Source organism: Callospermophilus lateralis, chromosome 19 (genome assembly GCF_048772815.1).
Source record: "Callospermophilus lateralis isolate mCalLat2 chromosome 19, mCalLat2.hap1, whole genome shotgun sequence".
Taxonomy (NCBI): domain Eukaryota; kingdom Metazoa; phylum Chordata; class Mammalia; order Rodentia; family Sciuridae; genus Callospermophilus; species Callospermophilus lateralis.
Genome location: NC_135323.1, coordinates 26,902,546 through 26,920,307, shown reverse-complemented (window position 1 = coordinate 26,920,307; position 17,762 = coordinate 26,902,546). Strand labels below are relative to the sequence as shown.

General features: G+C 62.9%; 1 protein-coding gene across 1 annotated transcript in view; it reads left to right on the top strand.

The window, feature by feature from the left end:
- Gtf2ird1 (GTF2I repeat domain containing 1) overlaps positions 1–17,762 on the top strand; it is an 81,254-nt gene that overhangs the window by 44,251 nt on the left and 19,241 nt on the right. The window contains exons 10-19 of the mRNA XM_077105990.1: positions 3,910–3,935; positions 4,677–4,786; positions 5,422–5,458; positions 5,881–5,968; positions 6,363–6,445; positions 12,189–12,236; positions 12,939–13,004; positions 13,991–14,174; positions 16,375–16,424; positions 16,605–16,661. Of these exons, the coding sequence (XP_076962105.1) occupies positions 3,910–3,935; positions 4,677–4,786; positions 5,422–5,458; positions 5,881–5,968; positions 6,363–6,445; positions 12,189–12,236; positions 12,939–13,004; positions 13,991–14,174; positions 16,375–16,424; positions 16,605–16,661 (749 nt within the window). The remainder of the gene's footprint in view (positions 1–3,909; positions 3,936–4,676; positions 4,787–5,421; positions 5,459–5,880; positions 5,969–6,362; positions 6,446–12,188; positions 12,237–12,938; positions 13,005–13,990; positions 14,175–16,374; positions 16,425–16,604; positions 16,662–17,762) is intronic.

The following is a 17,762-nucleotide window of genomic DNA, read 5'->3' as shown; positions in this document are numbered from 1 at the left end:
GGTGCGGTCAGCGCGGGCACTTCCCTGCCCAGCATGGGCAAGGCGGGTTCCATCCGAGCAGGAGAGAAAGAGCAGAAATCAACAGGGTAATAAAGGGCGAATGACGGGCACCGGGGCACCCCGCTGGGAGGCCGGGCACCTGTGAGGAGGTCCCTGTGTCAGCTGTAGCTGGGGGGGGGTTGAGGCTGCCCGCAGAGCCAGGAGGGTCCAGGCCAAGGGGTGGTGTGCGGGCCACGGGGAGCAGGGAGAGGACCGCTGGCGTCAGCTCTGACACCCCCACCCGCGGGAAGGGCCACGGTGGGGGCTGGGGTCTGACCCGCCCTCTGGCTGCTGGGCACAGGCAAGTCCTGGGCAGCAGGAGCCTGGAGTCCCCAGGGGGCCAAGGCCAGCGATGGAGGGGCTGGCTGGGCCCATGAGGGGTGAGGCAGAGGTGGCTGGTTTGCCACACGTGTGGGGGGTTGGGGACGTGGGCGGTGGGCACTGCGGTCTTCCTGGCTCCAGCCTTCCCCCCACAGGGGCAGAGGCAGCCCCTGCCCAGCATCCTGCTCCCCACTCCGGTGCATGTCCGATGCGGGAGGAGCTGGTGTGAACAGGCCCGTGTCAGCGGCTTTGCTTGGCCGTGGGGACAGGGACGCCGGGCGTTTAGGGCAGGGGGAGCCAGGTGCCCTGTGTGTGTGCACGCTGCCATCCTTCCCTTACCTTCCTCTCTCCTGTCCTGGGGCACCGGGTCGGCCCGGCCCCGCATGCTGGATGAGCGCCCACCCGCAGCCCCCAGCTCTCACACACACTGACCCAAGTTCTGGACTGAGGGCTGCTCAGGGCGCTGGCCATGATCGGAGCGAGCAGGTCCGTCCCCGCAGTGCCCGCGGCCAGCTGCTCAGGGGCCGGGGCTCCCAAGTCAAGGTCACTTGTCAGGGACTCGGGGCAGAAGCCCGGCTTAGTGAGAAAACCCGTCCCTCAGCAAGGCCTGGGAGAGACCCAGGTGAGCAGCGGTCAGAGGGACAGCCCTTGGGGTCCCGTGATGCTGGGGGCAAGGCAGCCACCAGGAGGCCAGCTCTGTCCAGGCTGCCTCAGCACAGCCCTGCCCCAGCCCCGGGTGCAGCCTGGCAGCGGGTCTGCAGTCCCCTGCCCGCGCCTCCTTCCCAGTCCTGGGTACGGTGTAGCATGAGCTGGTCACCTGGGTCTTCAGGCCTTCGGGTCTTCCTTCTCTGTCCCTGTCCGAGTCCAGACTGCGGCAGTCTGTCTTCAAGGCTCACTCTCCTCTGCCTCTAAAAGCCCCCGCTGGTCTCATTCAGAAAGAAGGTGACCTCTGTCGGCAGGTGGCCCCCACCACCACCTTAGCAGACTCCTCCCGGGGCTGGGGCGCGTCTGGGCCATCTCTTGGGCCCTCCCAGCGGGACTGTGGGTCCCCACTGCAGATCGATTCTGGAGGTGGATTGCGTTCTGTAGACTTTCTGTCAGGCAGTGCTTCCTTAGGGCTAGCTTCAGTTTCTCTTGCTGCCACCAAGTCCTGTTCTCTCAGTTGACTCTGCTGGGAGGTTCGGGGAGGAGAAGGCAGCAAGAGTCCTGTGTCCCCTGATGTGCCTCTCCATGGGCTTAGGCCCCAGCTGTGACTGGACTCGAGCGCCCTATTCTTTGATCCAAACTGTAGCCCACTCAGTCCTTCACTGATATGTGCCCCCCACTGAAGCCACGGGCCTTCCGTGGGCAGTGCCGATGACATCACAGGGCAGCAGACGCAGTCCCCTCCTGCCCACAGCGGCCCTCGGGGGCCACACCCAGGGATTGAGTCAAGGATGCATCAGCCCCACAGGCCCTGGGCGGCAGCTGCCCAGGAAGCCGGTGAGACCTCCCCGAGGAGGAGGCCAGGCCCTAGGGCACAGAAGGGCCCGTCTAGAGCTGGGGGCGGGGCCAGGCCGCGGGCCGGCACCTGTGGTCCCAGCAACTTGGGAGGCTGAGGCAGGAGGAGCCCGAGCCCGAGGCCGCCCTGGGCAGCTCAGGGAGACCTGGGAGTGCGCTCAGTGGTAGAGCCCCCGGGTTCAACCCTCAGAGTGGCAGAAAAATCACCTGGTGACTGTCCGTGCCTCAGGGCTGCGCCTGGGCCGCTGTGACGGGTGCGGGAGGTGCTGCTGCGTCCCGGGCCCCGCCCACTGTCCTCTTGCCCCCACCCGACGCGCCAGTGAAGCAGTGATGGTCCTGGCAGAGGCCAGTGGGCAGCGGGCGGGAGTCCCGACCCGGCCCAGGCCTGTCTCGGGCGTGTGAGGTCCGGGTGCTCTTGAGGGGACCCCTGAGCTTGGCCTGGTTACGAGTCTCACCCTGGACCCCAGCTCGGGCCGGGCCCCGGCCTCCTGATTCCCAGGACAGTGTTGCTGACCCAGAGCGAGCACCCACTTCACAGCTCGGGCCGGACGTGCTCCCCGAGGCAGACGTGGGAGAAGATTCCAGAACTCAGGGCTGCAGCAGCCCTCAGCCCATGTCCCCTGAGCGGGCCTGGCTGTCCAGCTGCCCAGGAGGGCTCTGACCAGGGAGCTGCGGGCGCTGCTCTGCTGTCCCCACCCCACTGCCCCCGCCCTGCGCTCCCTGATTAATAAATAACTCCTCAGATGACGCAGCCCCTGGGCCTGCTGATGGGTGCTGTGGCCGCTCCCCCGGGTGGGGCTGAGGAAGGGCCCTGAGTGACTGCCATGGGGCCCGTGGGTGCAGACGGGTGTGCCCCAGGAGCCCAGGGAGCCAGCCTGGCCTCCACCTCTCAGGAAAGCAGGAGGCTGACTCCACATGGCCTCCCTGGCTGGGCCTCAGGGCTGACTTATTCTCCCCTCCTGGGGACGCAGACCAGTGTTGAGCTTGGACATCCTTCACTTGTCCTGTGTCACCTGGAGCCTGAGTGACCAAGGGAGGCTCTGCTGCAGGCCTCCCTCCCGCCAGCCCCGCCACCCTGGTGAGGGCCCAGGGAAGGACCCTGGGAGCACAGGTGTGCGCAGTGACGAGCCCCGCCCCCGCCGGCCTTTACTCCACTTGGCTGGGCTTCCGCGTCTTATCTGCTGACCGAGCCGCCCCCTGGCTGGTCCTCTGTAACCCGTCCACCTGTGTCTGACCCTGTGGGGCCCTGGGGCCCGGTGTCCCCAAGGGGGAGGCCTGGCCTGGGTCCTGCCCTGCGCCCTGCCCTGCCCCCGGCCTCACCCGCGGGCCTCACCCTCTCACCCAAGCTCAGGCCCTTCCTCGGGTCCCGGTCAGCCGCCCCCTGCTTGGGCCCCCTTGGCTTCTGAGACACAGCTGAGGCCCTGCAGGTCACCCCACGCGACCGTGGTCCCTTCGTCAGGCCTGGTGGGGTCCCTGAGAGGCAGGTGGTGTCAGAAGCTCATAGGATAAGCGAACAAAGGGTTTGTAATGGGGGGGTCCCTGGGAAAGGGACTTTGGAGCCAGGTGCAGTGGGACATCCCAGTGGCTCAGGAGGCTGAGGCAGGAGGATCACGAGTTCAAAGCCAGCCTCAGCAACAGCGAGGCCCCAAGCAGCTCAGTGAGACCTTGACTCTAATAAAATACAAAACAGGGCTGGGGTGTGGCTCATGGTCAAGTGCCCCTGAGTTCGATCCCTGCTACCAAAAAAAAAAAAAAAAGAAAGAAAGAAAGGGACTTTGGAGTCATTCACTGTGGCCCAGGAGAGCTGGGGGCTGGCGGAGGCCCTGGCACTGCCATGAGCCCTCCAGGGGCACCTGGGGCTGGCCCAGCTGTCTGTGGCCATGTAGAAGCAGTGGGAGGTGTTTGAGGTCTGGGCTGTGCCCTCACCGACCCCGGTGCCCAGCCTGGGGCTGGGGAGGTGCAGGTGGGACCCAGTGGCCATCCCCTGGCACCCTCTGCACCCCGGAGAGCCCTCGACGACCCCCTCACCCGTCTCTCCTCTCTCCCCAGGATGTTTGATGAGCGGATCTTCACAGGTAAGGGACACTCTCTGGACCCTTCTAGAGCCCCTGAGTTGACCCGAGCTGAGCTTATTCTGCATCCCGTTCTCTTGGGCTGTGGCTTCTGCATCCTGGGACCCCGTGGGCCCGGGCTGTCAGGTGCCAACCGTCTGAAACCCCTGTGGTGGGGCCGGCGGGGCCAGGTGGTGCTTGCTGGGCACTAACAGCTGCCAGCCGTCCCGGGAGGTGGCCTTGCTGCTGTCCCACGTACGGAGGAAGGGACTGAGCCCAGCCAGGCAGAGGGCTTGGCTCTCACGCGGCTCAGAGCCCAGACGCCTCTCGGGAAGAGGGACAGGCTCTGCCCAGGCCACACGGGTGTCGGGTGCAGCCCCCACCAGCTTGTGACCTCCGTTTCACCCGGAGGGATGAGAGGACCCCCTCCCTCCTTCCCGCCATAGCTGAAGGGACGGCGTGGTCCTGGGCGCAGCCTGGGGCGCCCCGCTTCTCCAGGCTCCCGATGAGCAGGTTCTCTGGGTCATAGGGTCTCCAGAGCAGGACGGGCGCCCGAGCTGGACCTGTCTCCTCTGCCCTCTGACCTGTCCTGGCACTGGCCCTGTTCCTGCTCCCAGGGGAGGTGCCTCTCCTAGGACCCCTTGTAGGCTGTTGACTGGACACAATGACCACGAGGAGGGACAGAGGCAGAGCCCCTCACATCAGGGGTTCCCTCAGGAGCTTCGAACAGAGGCTCCGCCTGGTGACCCCAGCCTTTCCCTCCAGGGAACAAGTTTACCAAAGACCCACGAAGCTGGAGCCTGCCAGCCCCACCAGAGGAGACCTCGACAGAGGTCCCCAGGGCCACCATGCTCGACCTGGCCTGCGACTGCCCGGTGAGTCCCCCCCAGATCTGGGCTGGGCCCGGGAAGGCTCCACCAGCAATGTCCCCCAGCAGGCCTGCAGGTCACCTCAGGCCACAGACCTTGCACACACCCTCCGTGGGCCAGGGAGGGTCCATGGGGGGCAGAGGAGACGGGCCCCCTGCTCCCTTCCACCTGGAGACTGCACATCCCTGAGGACGAGCGGGTGTCACCGTCTCAGCCACCTCCCCTGAATGCCCACCCTGGGGCGGCCGCCTGTCCTGAATGCCAAGGCCAGTCTGCACGCTGCACGGCCTGGTCCTCACCCCCCAGGCCCTGGCCCTGAGCTCCAGGGGAAACAGAGTGGGCAGGAGTCCGCGTGTCCAGCCCAGGTCACTGCCGGCCATCCAGTCCTGTACAGCTGGGCCTGAGGCCTCCAGCCTGGCCGGTCCTGGACCCTGGACCTGGAGCTTCTGCTGGTGGGAGGGGGCAGAGCTCAACAGGACTGTGGTCGGAGCACAATGCGGGGAGCCTGGCTGTCACGGGGTGGGGAGCGCCACGGTGACACGGCTGGGGGTGCTTTGAAGAGGTGTCCACTGTGGGCTCCTGACAGGCAGGAGGGTCCTGCCCAAGGCCGACACCTGGTCATTTGCTGGCTTTTTCCCCAGGTCAGCAAAGGCAGCGTCTCAGAAGACTGTGGGCCAGGTGAGAAGGGCCAGGGCCCGGGTGGGTTCTGGGCCTGCGGGCATGGAGGGTGGCACAGCCCCAGTGGGCAGCCCTGGGGAAAAGCAGTCCAGATGAGCCCGGGCAGCTGGGATGCGCCTTGCCCACCCTGCGGGAGCAGGGCATGCTGGGAGGTCCAGGGAGGGCTGGAGACCGGGGTCCTGCCCCTGGGTCCGAGGACAGGCAGCTCCGTCTCTGGACCTCATTGCCAGGTCTGAGACCTGGGGACGCCGGTCAGACCTGAGCCTGCCGCCCTCCATTCTGGTCTTGGGCAGGAGCCAGGGCACGGCAGGACGTTCCTCAGGGCTCACTAGCAAGTCCGATGTAAGAAGGTTCTGGAACTACCCTCCCTGCCTGCCGGGCTCATACCCAGACCTGACGGGTCCCCCTTTTCCTCCTTGCAGGAACCTCTGGGGAGCTGGGCATCCTGAGGCCCATCAAGATTGAGCCCGAGGATCTGGACATCATTCAGGTCACTGTCCCAGGTGAGGCCTGAGGTCAGTGCTGTGCCTGCTGGACCTGCCAAGCCGACTGCTGGCGTGACAGTCCCCAGGGCCGCTTTCCCGCGTCCATCCTGATGGCCGTCAGGGTGTCCGGGGAGCTTGGCCAGCCCCCGGCCATTGGACTCTCCTGAAAGTCACCCTGACCTTCGCCAGGCTGGCCTGGCTCCTGGCACTTGGGAGGCTGGACAAGGAGGAAGAAGCGGGGGCAGTCTGAGCCTCACCCCCTTTCTGTGAGGCAGGGTGTGTGTGGCCCCCTGGGATGGCATGGGGCAGCCTCTGGGACCTGCCCAGCCCGGGCACCGCTGGTCCTTGCCCTCCAGGGCGGCTTCCTCCACGTGTCCTGGTCTGTGGGCCTGCTGTCATTTGGATTCTCTCTGCACCTTCACCACCTCTGAAGAAATGGCGGACTCCATGCCCGGGCACCTGCCTTCGGAGGACTCTGGTTATGGGATGGAGATGCTGACTGGTAAGCGGACGGCCAGTGGGCGCACCCGAGGGAGGCGGTCCCGGTGCCGGGTGGCCAGGCTGAGGCGCTCGGACCGCGCGTGACAGATGTGTATGTTCAGTTTTGAAATATCTGACATAATGGTGAGACCTTGAACCCTGAGGACAGAGCTGGCCTTGCACAAGCCCAAGGTGGCTTTGACAGTTTCTGTCTTTATCCGTTTGTTTTCTGTGGTTCTGGGAATGGGACCCAGGGCTGCTCTCTGAACTACACCCTGAGCACTTTTTTATTTTTTATTTTTTGTAGTTGTAGATGGACAGCATATCTTTATTTTACTTGTTTAGGTTTGTGGGGTGCTGAGGGTCGGACCCAGTGCCCCACACGTGATAGGCAAGTGCTCTGCCCCTGAGCCACAACCCCAGCCCAGCCTGAGCCCTTTTTATTTTTTATTTTGAGACACCAAGTTGCTGAGGCTGACTTCAAAATTGTGATCCTCCGGCCTCAGCCTCCCAGGTCACTGGGATTACAGGTGTGTGCCAGTGCGCCTGACTGTATTTATATTTTATTTTATTTTATTTTTATCCACCCAAAACTATTTTATTTATTTTTTATTGATTTTTTTAAAAAAAATAAATGACAGCAGAATGCATTACAATTCTTATTACGTGTATATAGCACAATTTTCCATATTCTGGTTGTATATAAAGTATGTTGACACTGTGTTTATATTTTAAATAATTCTGTGGATGAAGCAGTTTCAGGGTGTGGAGTCTCCCCCGTGGCATCCTGCGGGGTGCAAGGTTTGGGGATTTGGAGCTTTTGGATTAGGAGTGTGCCACTGTGTGTGTGTCGGCTCCTGCCCAGGCTCCTTCCAGGAAACCTGAAGCAGGTTTGGTTCATAAAGTCTTTCCTCTTTCTCTGGAAGCCTTATGTAGGTCACTCACTTGTTCACTCAACCATTACTTATTGAGTACGTACTACATACCAGGTCCTGTGCAGAGGATGGGGACACAGCAATCAGACAGACAGAAGCCCAGACAGCAAGTTGCCTAGTAAGACGAGGGGCAGACACCGTGCATCCCAGAGGGGCACAAAGCCAGACAGGCAAGTGTCAGGGACAAGAGGCGGTAGTTGCTCTCAGATTAGGACTAGGGTTAGGTCTGGAAGGAGGTCCCTGTGGATATCAGGAACAAGCTTCCCAGAGGGAACAGTGAGTGCAAAGGCCCTGAGGTACCTGTGCCCATCATGTCCCCAAGAGCAGAGACCCAGCGAGCCAGAGCCAGGTGGGCAGGGTGTCGAGTCAGAAGTGGTGGGTGGGTTTACCCAGAGCAAGAACCTCTAAGAAAGGATGGTGCTGAAATGGGCGGCATTACTGGGGGGTTGGTGGGTAGCAGAGTCCTCGCTCATGTTCTGTCCCCAGCACCAGAAAAAAAAAGAGAGAGAGAAATGAATAGTGAGTACAAAGTTTGTTGGTTTTTTGATACCGGAGATTGAACCCAGGGGCACTCAACCACCGAGCCACATCCCCAGCCTTTTTTTTTTTTTTTTTTTTTTTTAATATTTATTAATTTTTTTAGTTTTCGGCGGACACAACATCTTTGTTTGTAGGTGGTGCTGAGGATCGAACCCGGGCCACAGGCATGCCAGGAGAGCGCGCTACCGCTTGAGCCACATCCCCAGTCCCCTGGCCCTTTTATATATTTTATTTAGAGACAGGGCCCTGCTAAGTTGCTTTGGGCCTCACTAAATTGCTGAGGCTGCCTCAGCCTCCCAGGCTACTGGGATTACAGGCGTATGCTGCTGCGCCCAGATAGCACAAAGAATTCTCAAAGCCCTAATGTAATGGGGAAAAAAAAATAAGTGAAGACGGAATCAAGACATTCTGGGAACATCAACCCAATGTCGTGTGGTGCTGGGGCAGGGACGGGGCTACATCCAGCCAAGACAGAGCCGCAGCTGGGCATCCTTTACCCAAAGTGCTGGGACAAGAAGTATCGCGGATTCTGCGTATTTTTTCAGATTTGGGATATTAGCGCGGCACAGTAGTCCCGGGGCTGGGCCCCTCCGCCCTGCACACAGCCTGAGGCATTCTTACACTCTTTTCTGTCCACTGGCCTTCTGGCCTGTCCCCTCGGGTGGACTTTTCTACCCAGTGGCATCACGTCCACGCTCGAAAAGACTCGGCTTCTGGAACCCTTTGGATTTGGGGTTTTCCGATTCAGGCTGCTCAGGCTGAAATGTGGCCCAGGGCCAGCGCTTCCCTCCGTCAGCGGGGCCCCGGCTTCCGCCCCCAAGAGCAGAGGAAGGGCTCAGGCTGCCTCTCCCAGGGAGCAGCCAGGGCAAGAAGGCTGGAAGTGACACAGGGAGGTCTTGTGAACCACCCAGGCGCAGAGGTGGCACTGGCTCGCGTTTCGTGGGTGGAGGGTGGAGGGTGTGCGGGGCCTGGGGACAGCTTCCCGGGCGCTGCTCTGCGGAGGGCGACGAAGGGCTACAGCAGAGGGCAGCAGCGAAGGGCCGAGGGGTGCACATTACCAACGGGGTGCCGAGCCTTTCTCGGCTTGGGTCTGGAGCAAATCCCAGAAAGCGTCTCGAAGGGACCCCAAGTGGTGTCACCAGGGGAGTTAGTGGATTCCAGCACAGCTAGGGAAGCCAGGGCTGGTGGACCCCAGCTCCCGGGAGAGGCTCCCACGGCCTCCCAGAGGCCGGGACCAGGCCCTCCCTGGAGAGGGTGCTGAGGCCCGCAGTGCGGGTTCCCCCAGGGCCTGGTTGTGCACCAGGGTCTTGTTCCGGAACACGCGACAAGATGTCTGAGGTTGAGCGTCAGGGCGTGTCCTGGGACAGCTGCTCTACCATGGGTACACATTAGGGGCTGCCCTTGACCTTGACCCCTGTGGCCACGGAGGGCCAGGAAGCAGCCCCAGCGGCCGTCCCCATCAGGAGCTCTGGGTCCCTGGAGTCATGCTGAGGAGGACTGAGGGGTCCTGGCCGTTCTGTCCCACCTCAGTCCACAGGGAAGGGCTGCTCTGGGAGGGCGTGACCTCTGCAGAGGTCCCTCCGTGTGACTGGGGACGAGCGCTTCCTTGCTCAGGGATCTGGACGGTGCTTCTGAAGTTCCACCACGGCCAGAGTAAGATGCCACAGCAAAGGAGAGACGCAACAAAGGGCACCCGAGAGGAGGCACCACAGGGAGACGGGCGCTCGTGGGGACACTGGCATCCGAGCACCTGGGGACGGGAGGAGGCGAATTCTACAAGATGGTTTTGGAGGAAACTCGTCATCTTGAAGAGCCATAAAAATGAGCACCCTCTGGTGGCTCCAGGAATCCAGTCCCAGGAAGTGACATCTACAGCCGTGGGTAGCGTTTTCACACAAAGGTGTCAGTGGCAGTGTTGATGGTGACAATGACATGAGGAAAAGCCTCTCCAGGTGTCAGAGGACCATTGACAGTCTCCCTGGTGGACACTGACGCGGCCACTGCGAGCAGCCCCGGGAGCCCACTCAGTGCCCATGGAGGGAGAAGAAGGGCCGCGGTGGGTTTTCCTCGCAGGTCGCTTGGGCATCCCAGGAAGGAACAAGAGGTACTGGAACCGGACCACCCTGGGTCCAGGGCTCCCCTGCACCTCTCCTGACCGCTGGGACATTTGAGTACCTTGGGAACAGAGGCAACAGGACTTGTCCGGGTGCAGGTTGGGCATGACCAGACTCGACAGCTGCCTGGGGTGGAGCCATGTGGGGACATCGGTGGACCCTGAGACAGAGCAAGCTGCCAGGGTGGCCTCGCCGCTGAGAGGTCACAGGACACCTGGCTGAGACCACAGAAACCTGTGGGGGCTCCGCCGGGCAGAGCCCGATGCCTGCAGCCCCCGTAGAGACACTCGGTGCCTTTCCCGAGGCAAAGCCCCCCTTTGGCTTGGCAGAGCAGACACGGCGTCAGCGAGGCTGATGGGCTCCCCCACCACGTCCCCGAGCCTTAGCCCTGGACTGGAATCCAGGTTTGCAGCCCCTCCATTTCCAGAGCTCATTCCAAGGCGCCCCTTCAAAACTGACCGTGAGGGTCCACTTTCCGTCACCGTAACAAGTACGTGAGATTGCTGGGGTGGTTGTGCATGCCCAGGCTCCCGGCTACTCTGGAGGATCGTGAGTTCACGGCCAGCCTGGGCAACTTACAGAGACCCTGTCTTAAAATAAAAATCATGAAGGAGCTGAGGATTCAGCTTAGTAGCCAAGGCCCTGGGTCACTTGTGTGTCCTGGGGGCCCCAGGGCCACAGCCGAGCTTGGGTGGACTTGGGACTGTGGGTGTCCTGGGCCTCAGGGTGAGAGCAGCTGAGCAGGCGGGAGCCGGGACACTGTCCCTGAGAGCACTTCCCAGGGCATCGTCTCCTGCAGCCAGAGTCGGCCCAGGCAGGGGCAGCTGGGCACAGCCCCCGCCTGCAGGGTGCCAGTTTCCTGGAGGAAGGTGCAGCCCTCAAACAGCCTGGCCCTTCCACCTTTCGTGGCTGCTGGCTGAGACAGACCGGACCCTCCAGAACCTTCTGTCGTGTTCTAGGCCGAGCCCAGAGGCTCAGACTTGCTCGGTGGTCCAGGCAGTGTGCTCAGCCCCCTTGGTCAGCGGGGAGCAGGTCTTGACCTGCCAGCTCTCCTGGGATCCTCCTCCTTCCCAAGGGGCGTCCTCCCGGCCAGGAGTCCTGAGGCTGCACATCCCCGAGTTCCCAGCCTGGCCCACCCCCCCAGCTCAGATGCAGTGGTGGCTGCCACGGGCCCCTGAGGGTGGGAGCAGCTTGTGCACCGCGGGCCACGCCATCCCCCACATGATGACAGCCCCTCCCGCCCCCAGGTCAGCCCTGGAGAGGAGGCCAGGAGCCCTGCCTCCCAGCTTGTCCTCTGGGCCTCTCCCCCTCTGCACACTGGTCCACCCCAGGTCCCCTCCCTGAGGAAGCCTCCCTTCCCAGCCCCCCAGGGCCAGCAGGGGACCCTCACCCACGCCAACACGGCGCTCACCTCCGGCCCTCACTGATGATGGGCAGTGTCCGGGGACGAGGTGGGTCCCTTGCTGCATAGGGGTGAAGGGACTTCCCTTCTGCCCTGAGGGTGCGGCGATGGCAGGTCCTAAAGCATCAGGACAGACGGGAACAGGAGAAAGCCGCCCTCTTCAGAGGGACGGGGAGATGGGCTGTGCATACCCGGAAGAAGGGGGTGGGCCAAGGCACAAGGGACAGCCTGCGGCCCTCCCGCTCCCTGTGCCGTCCTCTCCTGCGGGCTGACCCGTCCTGTTGGGTGAGATGGGGAGAGGCCCCAGAGGGTCCTCTGAGGAGTCAGCAGGGACAGGGACAGAGACCTTGGGTCCAGGGTGCCCAGCGGGACAGGCGCTGGCTTCCTGCGTCAGTTCCTGAGCCCCAGCAGATGCAGGGCCACCTTGTCAGGCCCCTGGGCCCCGCCTGCCCCTCACTGTCCCTGTCTCATGCTGTCTCTGGCACACCAGGAGGATGGGACGTTTTTTCCTGTATATGCTCACCCCTGGGACACAGTGGCTCAGGGGTGGCCCCTGGGGACACACGTCCAGCGGGATGCACGTCCACCCTTCTAAGGCTCCCTGAGTGAGCGGGGCACTGGTCCCCTCTGGGGATATCATGACCTGTCTTTGGCCGTGCAGGGCCCAGGAGGTGACAGGCACGGCTCCCCATGTCCTCTCTGCTCTGATATTTCTTCCTCTTTGGTCTGACTTGTTAGTATTATTATTTTATTTGTCTCTCTGTTCTCTTCTAGAGAAAGGCCCCAGCGAGGACCCGCGGCCAGAAGAGAGGCCCGTGGAGGGTGAGGCCCTGTGCACCTCCCACGGTACCCGTCCCCACGCGACCCCTCTCCTTCCCTTGTCCCTGGCTCTGCTCTGCACCCCGTCTCTCGGACATCCCCCTTTGGGGGTGCTGGTGGGCTGAGCTCCTAGCCAGGGGCCCCCGCCCAGAGGCCCGCTGCTGCTTCCTGTAAGGGCAGTCATGTCCTTTCCCGAGTTGCTCCACACACCACCCTGGGGCTGGGCAGGGGGAGCGGGATTCGGGCCTGAAATCAATGTTCAGTAGATATTGGGGAAGGCAGCTGAGATGGGGGCAGGACAGGAGGGAGGCTGCAGGGAGGGGGTCTGTTTTATCTCTGGGGTACCTGCCCCTGGAGTGGGTGAGTGACAGAAGCCTCAGTCCCCAAACCCAGCCTGCCAGGGAGCCCTCTGCCACCTGGTGGTGGCGGGCTCAAATTGCAGGCTTACTCCACACAGTGCCCAGCTGGTCTCGCGCTGCCTCCCTAGAGAGGCCCAGTGCTGCTCCTAGTCCACTCGGGCTGATTTTGCCATCAGGTGGACAAGCCCAGGAGTGGAGGGCTTGCCTAGGAGCGACCACTCTGAGCACATAGATTGCCCGCCCCACCCGCACTTCCCTGCTCCAGGGTCCCCGCAGGGTGGCGCCTGGTGACTGCAGAGCTGGGGCAGAGGCAGTGAGGCTCACGGAGCTGCTCTCCCCCTTGCAGACAGCCCCGGGGACGTCATCCGGCCGCTGCGGAAGCAGGTGGAGCTGCTCTTCAACTCTCGATACGGTGAGCAAGGGTGAGCGAGGGCGGCCGGGCTGGGACCTGCCACCGAGAGGGGCCACCTGCCATGTCCCCATCTCCAGGTATCCCACCCTCTGCCATGCTGCCCATTGGCCTGGTGGCTGGCCCCTGTCCTCATGGACAGACCCTCCTCGGGTGCTCCAAGGGGCTCACAGCAAGAACCTGCCCCTCTGCAGCCCGGGAGGCGGGCGGGGAGAAGGCACCTCTCCGTCCAGCTCCACCAGGCACTGGGCGAGTGGCTGCTTCACATCCACACAACAGCCCTGTGTCCCGAGACCCATTTCACAGATGGGAAAATGAGGCCAGGGCAGTGGTACACCTTTTCGGAGGCAGGTGGCTATTGTTTTCTTTTGTACCAGGGATTGAACCCAGGGGTGCTTACCCACTGAGCCACACCCCCAGCCTGTTTTTTATTTAGAGACAGGGCCTCACTGAGTTTCTTAGGGCCTCACTAAGTTGCTGAGGCTGGTCTCAAACTTGCGATCCTCCTGCCTCAGCCTCCTGAGCCACTGGAACTGCAGGCCTACACCACGGCGCCCGGCTCTAGCTCATTCCTAGCTTGGTGTTTGACCACACGAGTTTGGGGTTTGGGGCGTCAGGGAGACCCTGAGGAGGGCCCCACTAGGACCAGTGGACTTGGGTACATTCGACACCAAATCTTAGAAGCCAGTGGGGGCCTCTGCACAGCCTGGCATGAGGCCTGGTCCCCGCCGTGTACTCTGGGGGTTCCCTGTCTTGGGCTCATGTCACGGTCCCTGTTGCTTTGGCCTCAGACAAGCCATGTCCCCTTGCAGCCCCAGGTCCCTGACCTGCAGGCCAGGGTGCTGCTCCTCCCCCGGGCAGGTCTACAGGGTCACTGAGCGCTAGACTAAAGGGCTCTGGCCACCGGCGCCCTGCACAGGCGTGGGGGATGGGCTAAGGCTCGTGGCCGTGCGGCCCTGGGTGCCCCAACAGCAGCCGTGTCTCTGCAGCCAAGGCCATTGGCATCTCGGAGCCTGTCAAGGTGCCCTACTCCAAGTTCCTGATGCACCCCGAGGAGCTGTTTGTGGTGGGGCTGCCTGAAGGCATCTCCCTCCGCAGGCCCAACTGCTTCGGGATCGCCAAGCTCCGCAAGATTCTGGAGGCCAGCAACAGCATCCAGTTCGTCATCAAGAGGTAAGGCCACCTGTGCCCGGGGACACCACCCGGTGCCCAGCAGCAGTACCAAGCACCTCCCTCTGCAGATTGGCAAAGATCCCCCCTTCGTTTTCAAACAAGTGGTTATTAAAGGCGCTAAAGGGGTCCAGCCATCGTCAGGCAGGCACCAGGTCCCCCGCCCAGCCTGTTGCTATGGCCAGACTGACCCCTGTCCCAGCCTCAGGCAGGCAGGCCCAGGTGGCCCAGCTGGGGACGGGAATGTGCCTGCTGGCTTACCCACCCTCTGGGACAAGGGGCATTGCTGTGTGTCAGGGTTGGAGAGTCTGGTGGTGTCTTCTGGGTCCTGTGCCTCGGGCACCCCATTTTTGTCTGCAAAGATCCCTGCAGCACCCACCAATTCATCCTGTGTCCCTGTAGGGGTCAGTGTCCCTCTGGAAGGGGCTGTGGCTGCTACAGAGTGAGCCAGGGGTGGGGGGCTCAGGGTCTCCTGTTTTGTCCCTGTCCCTCCTGGGTGTTGTTCAGGCTGGTTTAGCAGAGTGGTGAGGGGAGTCCCGAGGCCGAGTGCGCGGGCAGCAGGGCCCTAGCCAGGAGCCTCAGCCTCATTCACGCCAAGTAGCAGGCTGGGGGCCCTGGGCAGGGGCCTGTGGGGCCTGGGGTCCACCCAGCTGGGCGCTTCAGAAGATGCAAGCAACAGACCTTTAGCCAAAGTCCTGAGCACCCACAGGTGCTGGCCACAACCCAGCAGAGACAGCCACCAACTCCTGCTAGCCAGTGGCCTATCCACTGCCAAACCGAGGCCTAAGCCTGGCGCAGTAGCGCATGCCTATAATCCCAACAGCTCGGGAGGCTGAGACCTTAGCAAAACCTCAGCAAAAGGAGGCCCTAAGCAACTCAGTGAGGCCCTGTCTCTAAATAAAATATAAAACAGGGCTGGGAGTGTGGCTCAGTGGCTGAGTGACCCTGGGTTCAATCCCCAGTACCCCAAAAACCCCCTAGCATAGTGCCAGGCAGAGCTGAATGCTGGGAAGGGGTGTGGCTCAAGGTAGGAGGCAGAGAGGGCCTGGGAGCCCTCCAGGGAGGCAGCCTGGGGCAGAGACCTGACGTGTTGCTGGAGGGCTGGGGGCCTTCGGGGAGGGAAGGCGGCTGGGGAACGGACTCGCGGGCCGGAGGCAGGCAGAAGAGGTTGTGGGTGCCACTCCGTGGTGCAGCGCCCTGGCTTCAGTCCCCAGTGCTGCACAGAATAAAAATAAATAGGAGAAAATTAAGAAAAATCCTGACTGGGGAGGTGGCGCACGCCTGGATTCCAGTGGCTCAGGAGGCTGCGGCGGGAGGATAACAGTTTAGCAGCCTCTCTCAGAAGATAAGGGGCTGGGATGGAGCTCAGCGGTGGAGCTTGAGTAACCTGCCTGAGGCCTCAGGGGTCCCCCGGGCTGCAAAAACTAGAAAACCCCCTTGGCCTCCCCGCCCCCTGTTTGGAAAGGGAGGCCGCTTAGCTGGTGGCTGTGCAGGCTGGAGAGGCAGCCTTCTGAGGTTAAGGCCACCCTCAGTCCTTGGGGCCTCTGGCAGGTTGCTCAGCTGCTCTGTGGGGGCCCAGCTGGCCCTGGCCTGGGAGTCCTGGCCAGCTGCCAGCTCCCTGAGGCCCCCGGAGCCATCAGTCTCCCCCTGAAGAGAAGAGGCCCAAGTGTAGGGCCCTCTCCAGCTCCCGAGGCTGCCGTCCTCATTCCTACCAGCCCTGGCCCCGAGAGCCCAGGTGTGCGCTGGACACTGGCCAATGCCCAGGAGGTGCCCACGGCCAGAGGGTGCCAAATCCTCACTCCTGGGCACCCCTGACACATCCCTGCACCACCAGGCCCCGTCCCCAGCCCTGCCCGCAACCCCTCGGTGCCCGAAGCCCACCTTCCACGCAGGCCAGCCGGGCTGGACCCAGGCTGTGCTGGACTCCTGCATTAGGCATCAGAACCCCCCGCCCCAGCTGCTTGCTCCAGCCCTTGGCTGTGGCAATTAAGTGACGTCCTGGATCCCCCAGGTGAGGGTGTCACCCACCAGGGCAGGACCCTAGAGGGTCTTGTCCCCCACTGGCTCCTCAGTGCCTGGCGTGGCCCCCAGGTCACCCGTAGGTCAGCAGGACCCAGTGCACAGATGTGGAGACCGAGGCCCGGGGAGGGTGGCTGCCCTGGGTGCGAGGGGCCCGGGTGACAGCTGTGCTTGTGTCTTCCAGGCCTGAGCTGCTCACGGAGGGCGTCAAGGAGCCCGTGGTGGACAGCCAAGGTACTCGTCCTGGGCGAGGCGCGGGCGGTGTGGGCGGGCACCAGGCCTCTGCCAGGCCACCTCCTGCTTCCTCTGTCCTGTCCTCCTCCCCGGGACCCCCCATGGGGCTTGCCCTGCTGGCAGTGCCACCCCCGGTCCCAGAGCCTTCTCCTCACCCTGGCTTCTCTCCCCCGCCCCCAGAGAGGGACCCCGGGGACCCCCTTGTGGACGAGAGCCTGAAGAGACAGGGCTTTCAAGGTAAGGTTGAGGTCAGCTGGCCAGGTACCATGACCTTGACCGGGTGTGGGGCTAGGCTGGGGGACCAAGCAAGCAGGGCTGGCCTTTGGGGCCAGACTGTCACTTGCCAGCTCCAGCTAGATTCTGCAGGCAGATCTGGGGAAGGCCAGGCACAGGGTGCGTGGTGGCCACCCCTGGCTGGGCCCGAGCCACTGCCCTGTCCCCAGCGGTCACCATGTCCTCCAGGCTTTGGAGTAGGGAGAGGTTCCAAGGCAGGGAGGCCTCCCTGGAGGAGGAGGGCTGGGCCAGGCTGGGCCTCAGCATGAGGAAGGAGGGCCAGGGTGGCCGGGGCACTGGCACAAAGGCTCGGGTAGGGCCATGGGAGCCGGAAGGGGCCAGGGTCCTGGGGAGACAGGCCGTGACCGAGGGGGGCCCATCCCTGCCATGGTGGCAATGGCTGGAAATCGCTGTCCCTGTGTCCAGACAACTCCAAGGAACTAGCAGTGTGGCTGTGAGTCCCCAGGGGTGGGTGTCCCCAGATGACCTGGTGTGGTCTCCATGCCTCTGAGCAGCGAGTGGTCAGCAGGGTCAGTCCTGGGAGTGGGGGGACAAGGGAGGCCCAGATCACAGGGATGCTGCTTGTTGCCCTGGTCACTATCCTACCAGGGCATTCTGTGACGAGGGGATCTCGTGTTCTTGCCTCACCCCTTGGCCCCACACTGAACCTGGCCAGGGTCCCCCCAAGCACAGAGGTCCCTTCTTTGTCCTCCCTACACCTCACCACACTGCACCTGCTGGCATAGGAAGGTCCTCCAGGGACATTGCAGGGCGTGCATGGTCACCAGGGTCGCCAGGCGGCCTCCTGCCTCTTGGACCCCGTCCCACACCACTCAGGGATCTTGAGTCAGCTGAGCTCGCGTCCCCTCCCGTCTGCGCCCGGGAGAGGAGACCCCGGCTGCCCGCCCCGGAGCCCACCTCCGGCGTGTTTATGTGTTTGGTTTTTCAAATGTCAACAATTAGCTAATCTCCAGCTTCGCTGCTGTTGCCCCAACAGCCTGCGTCCTGGAAGCACTCGCGTCGCCGCCAAGGCACTAATGCCAAGGGCTCCCGGGTGCTCCGAGG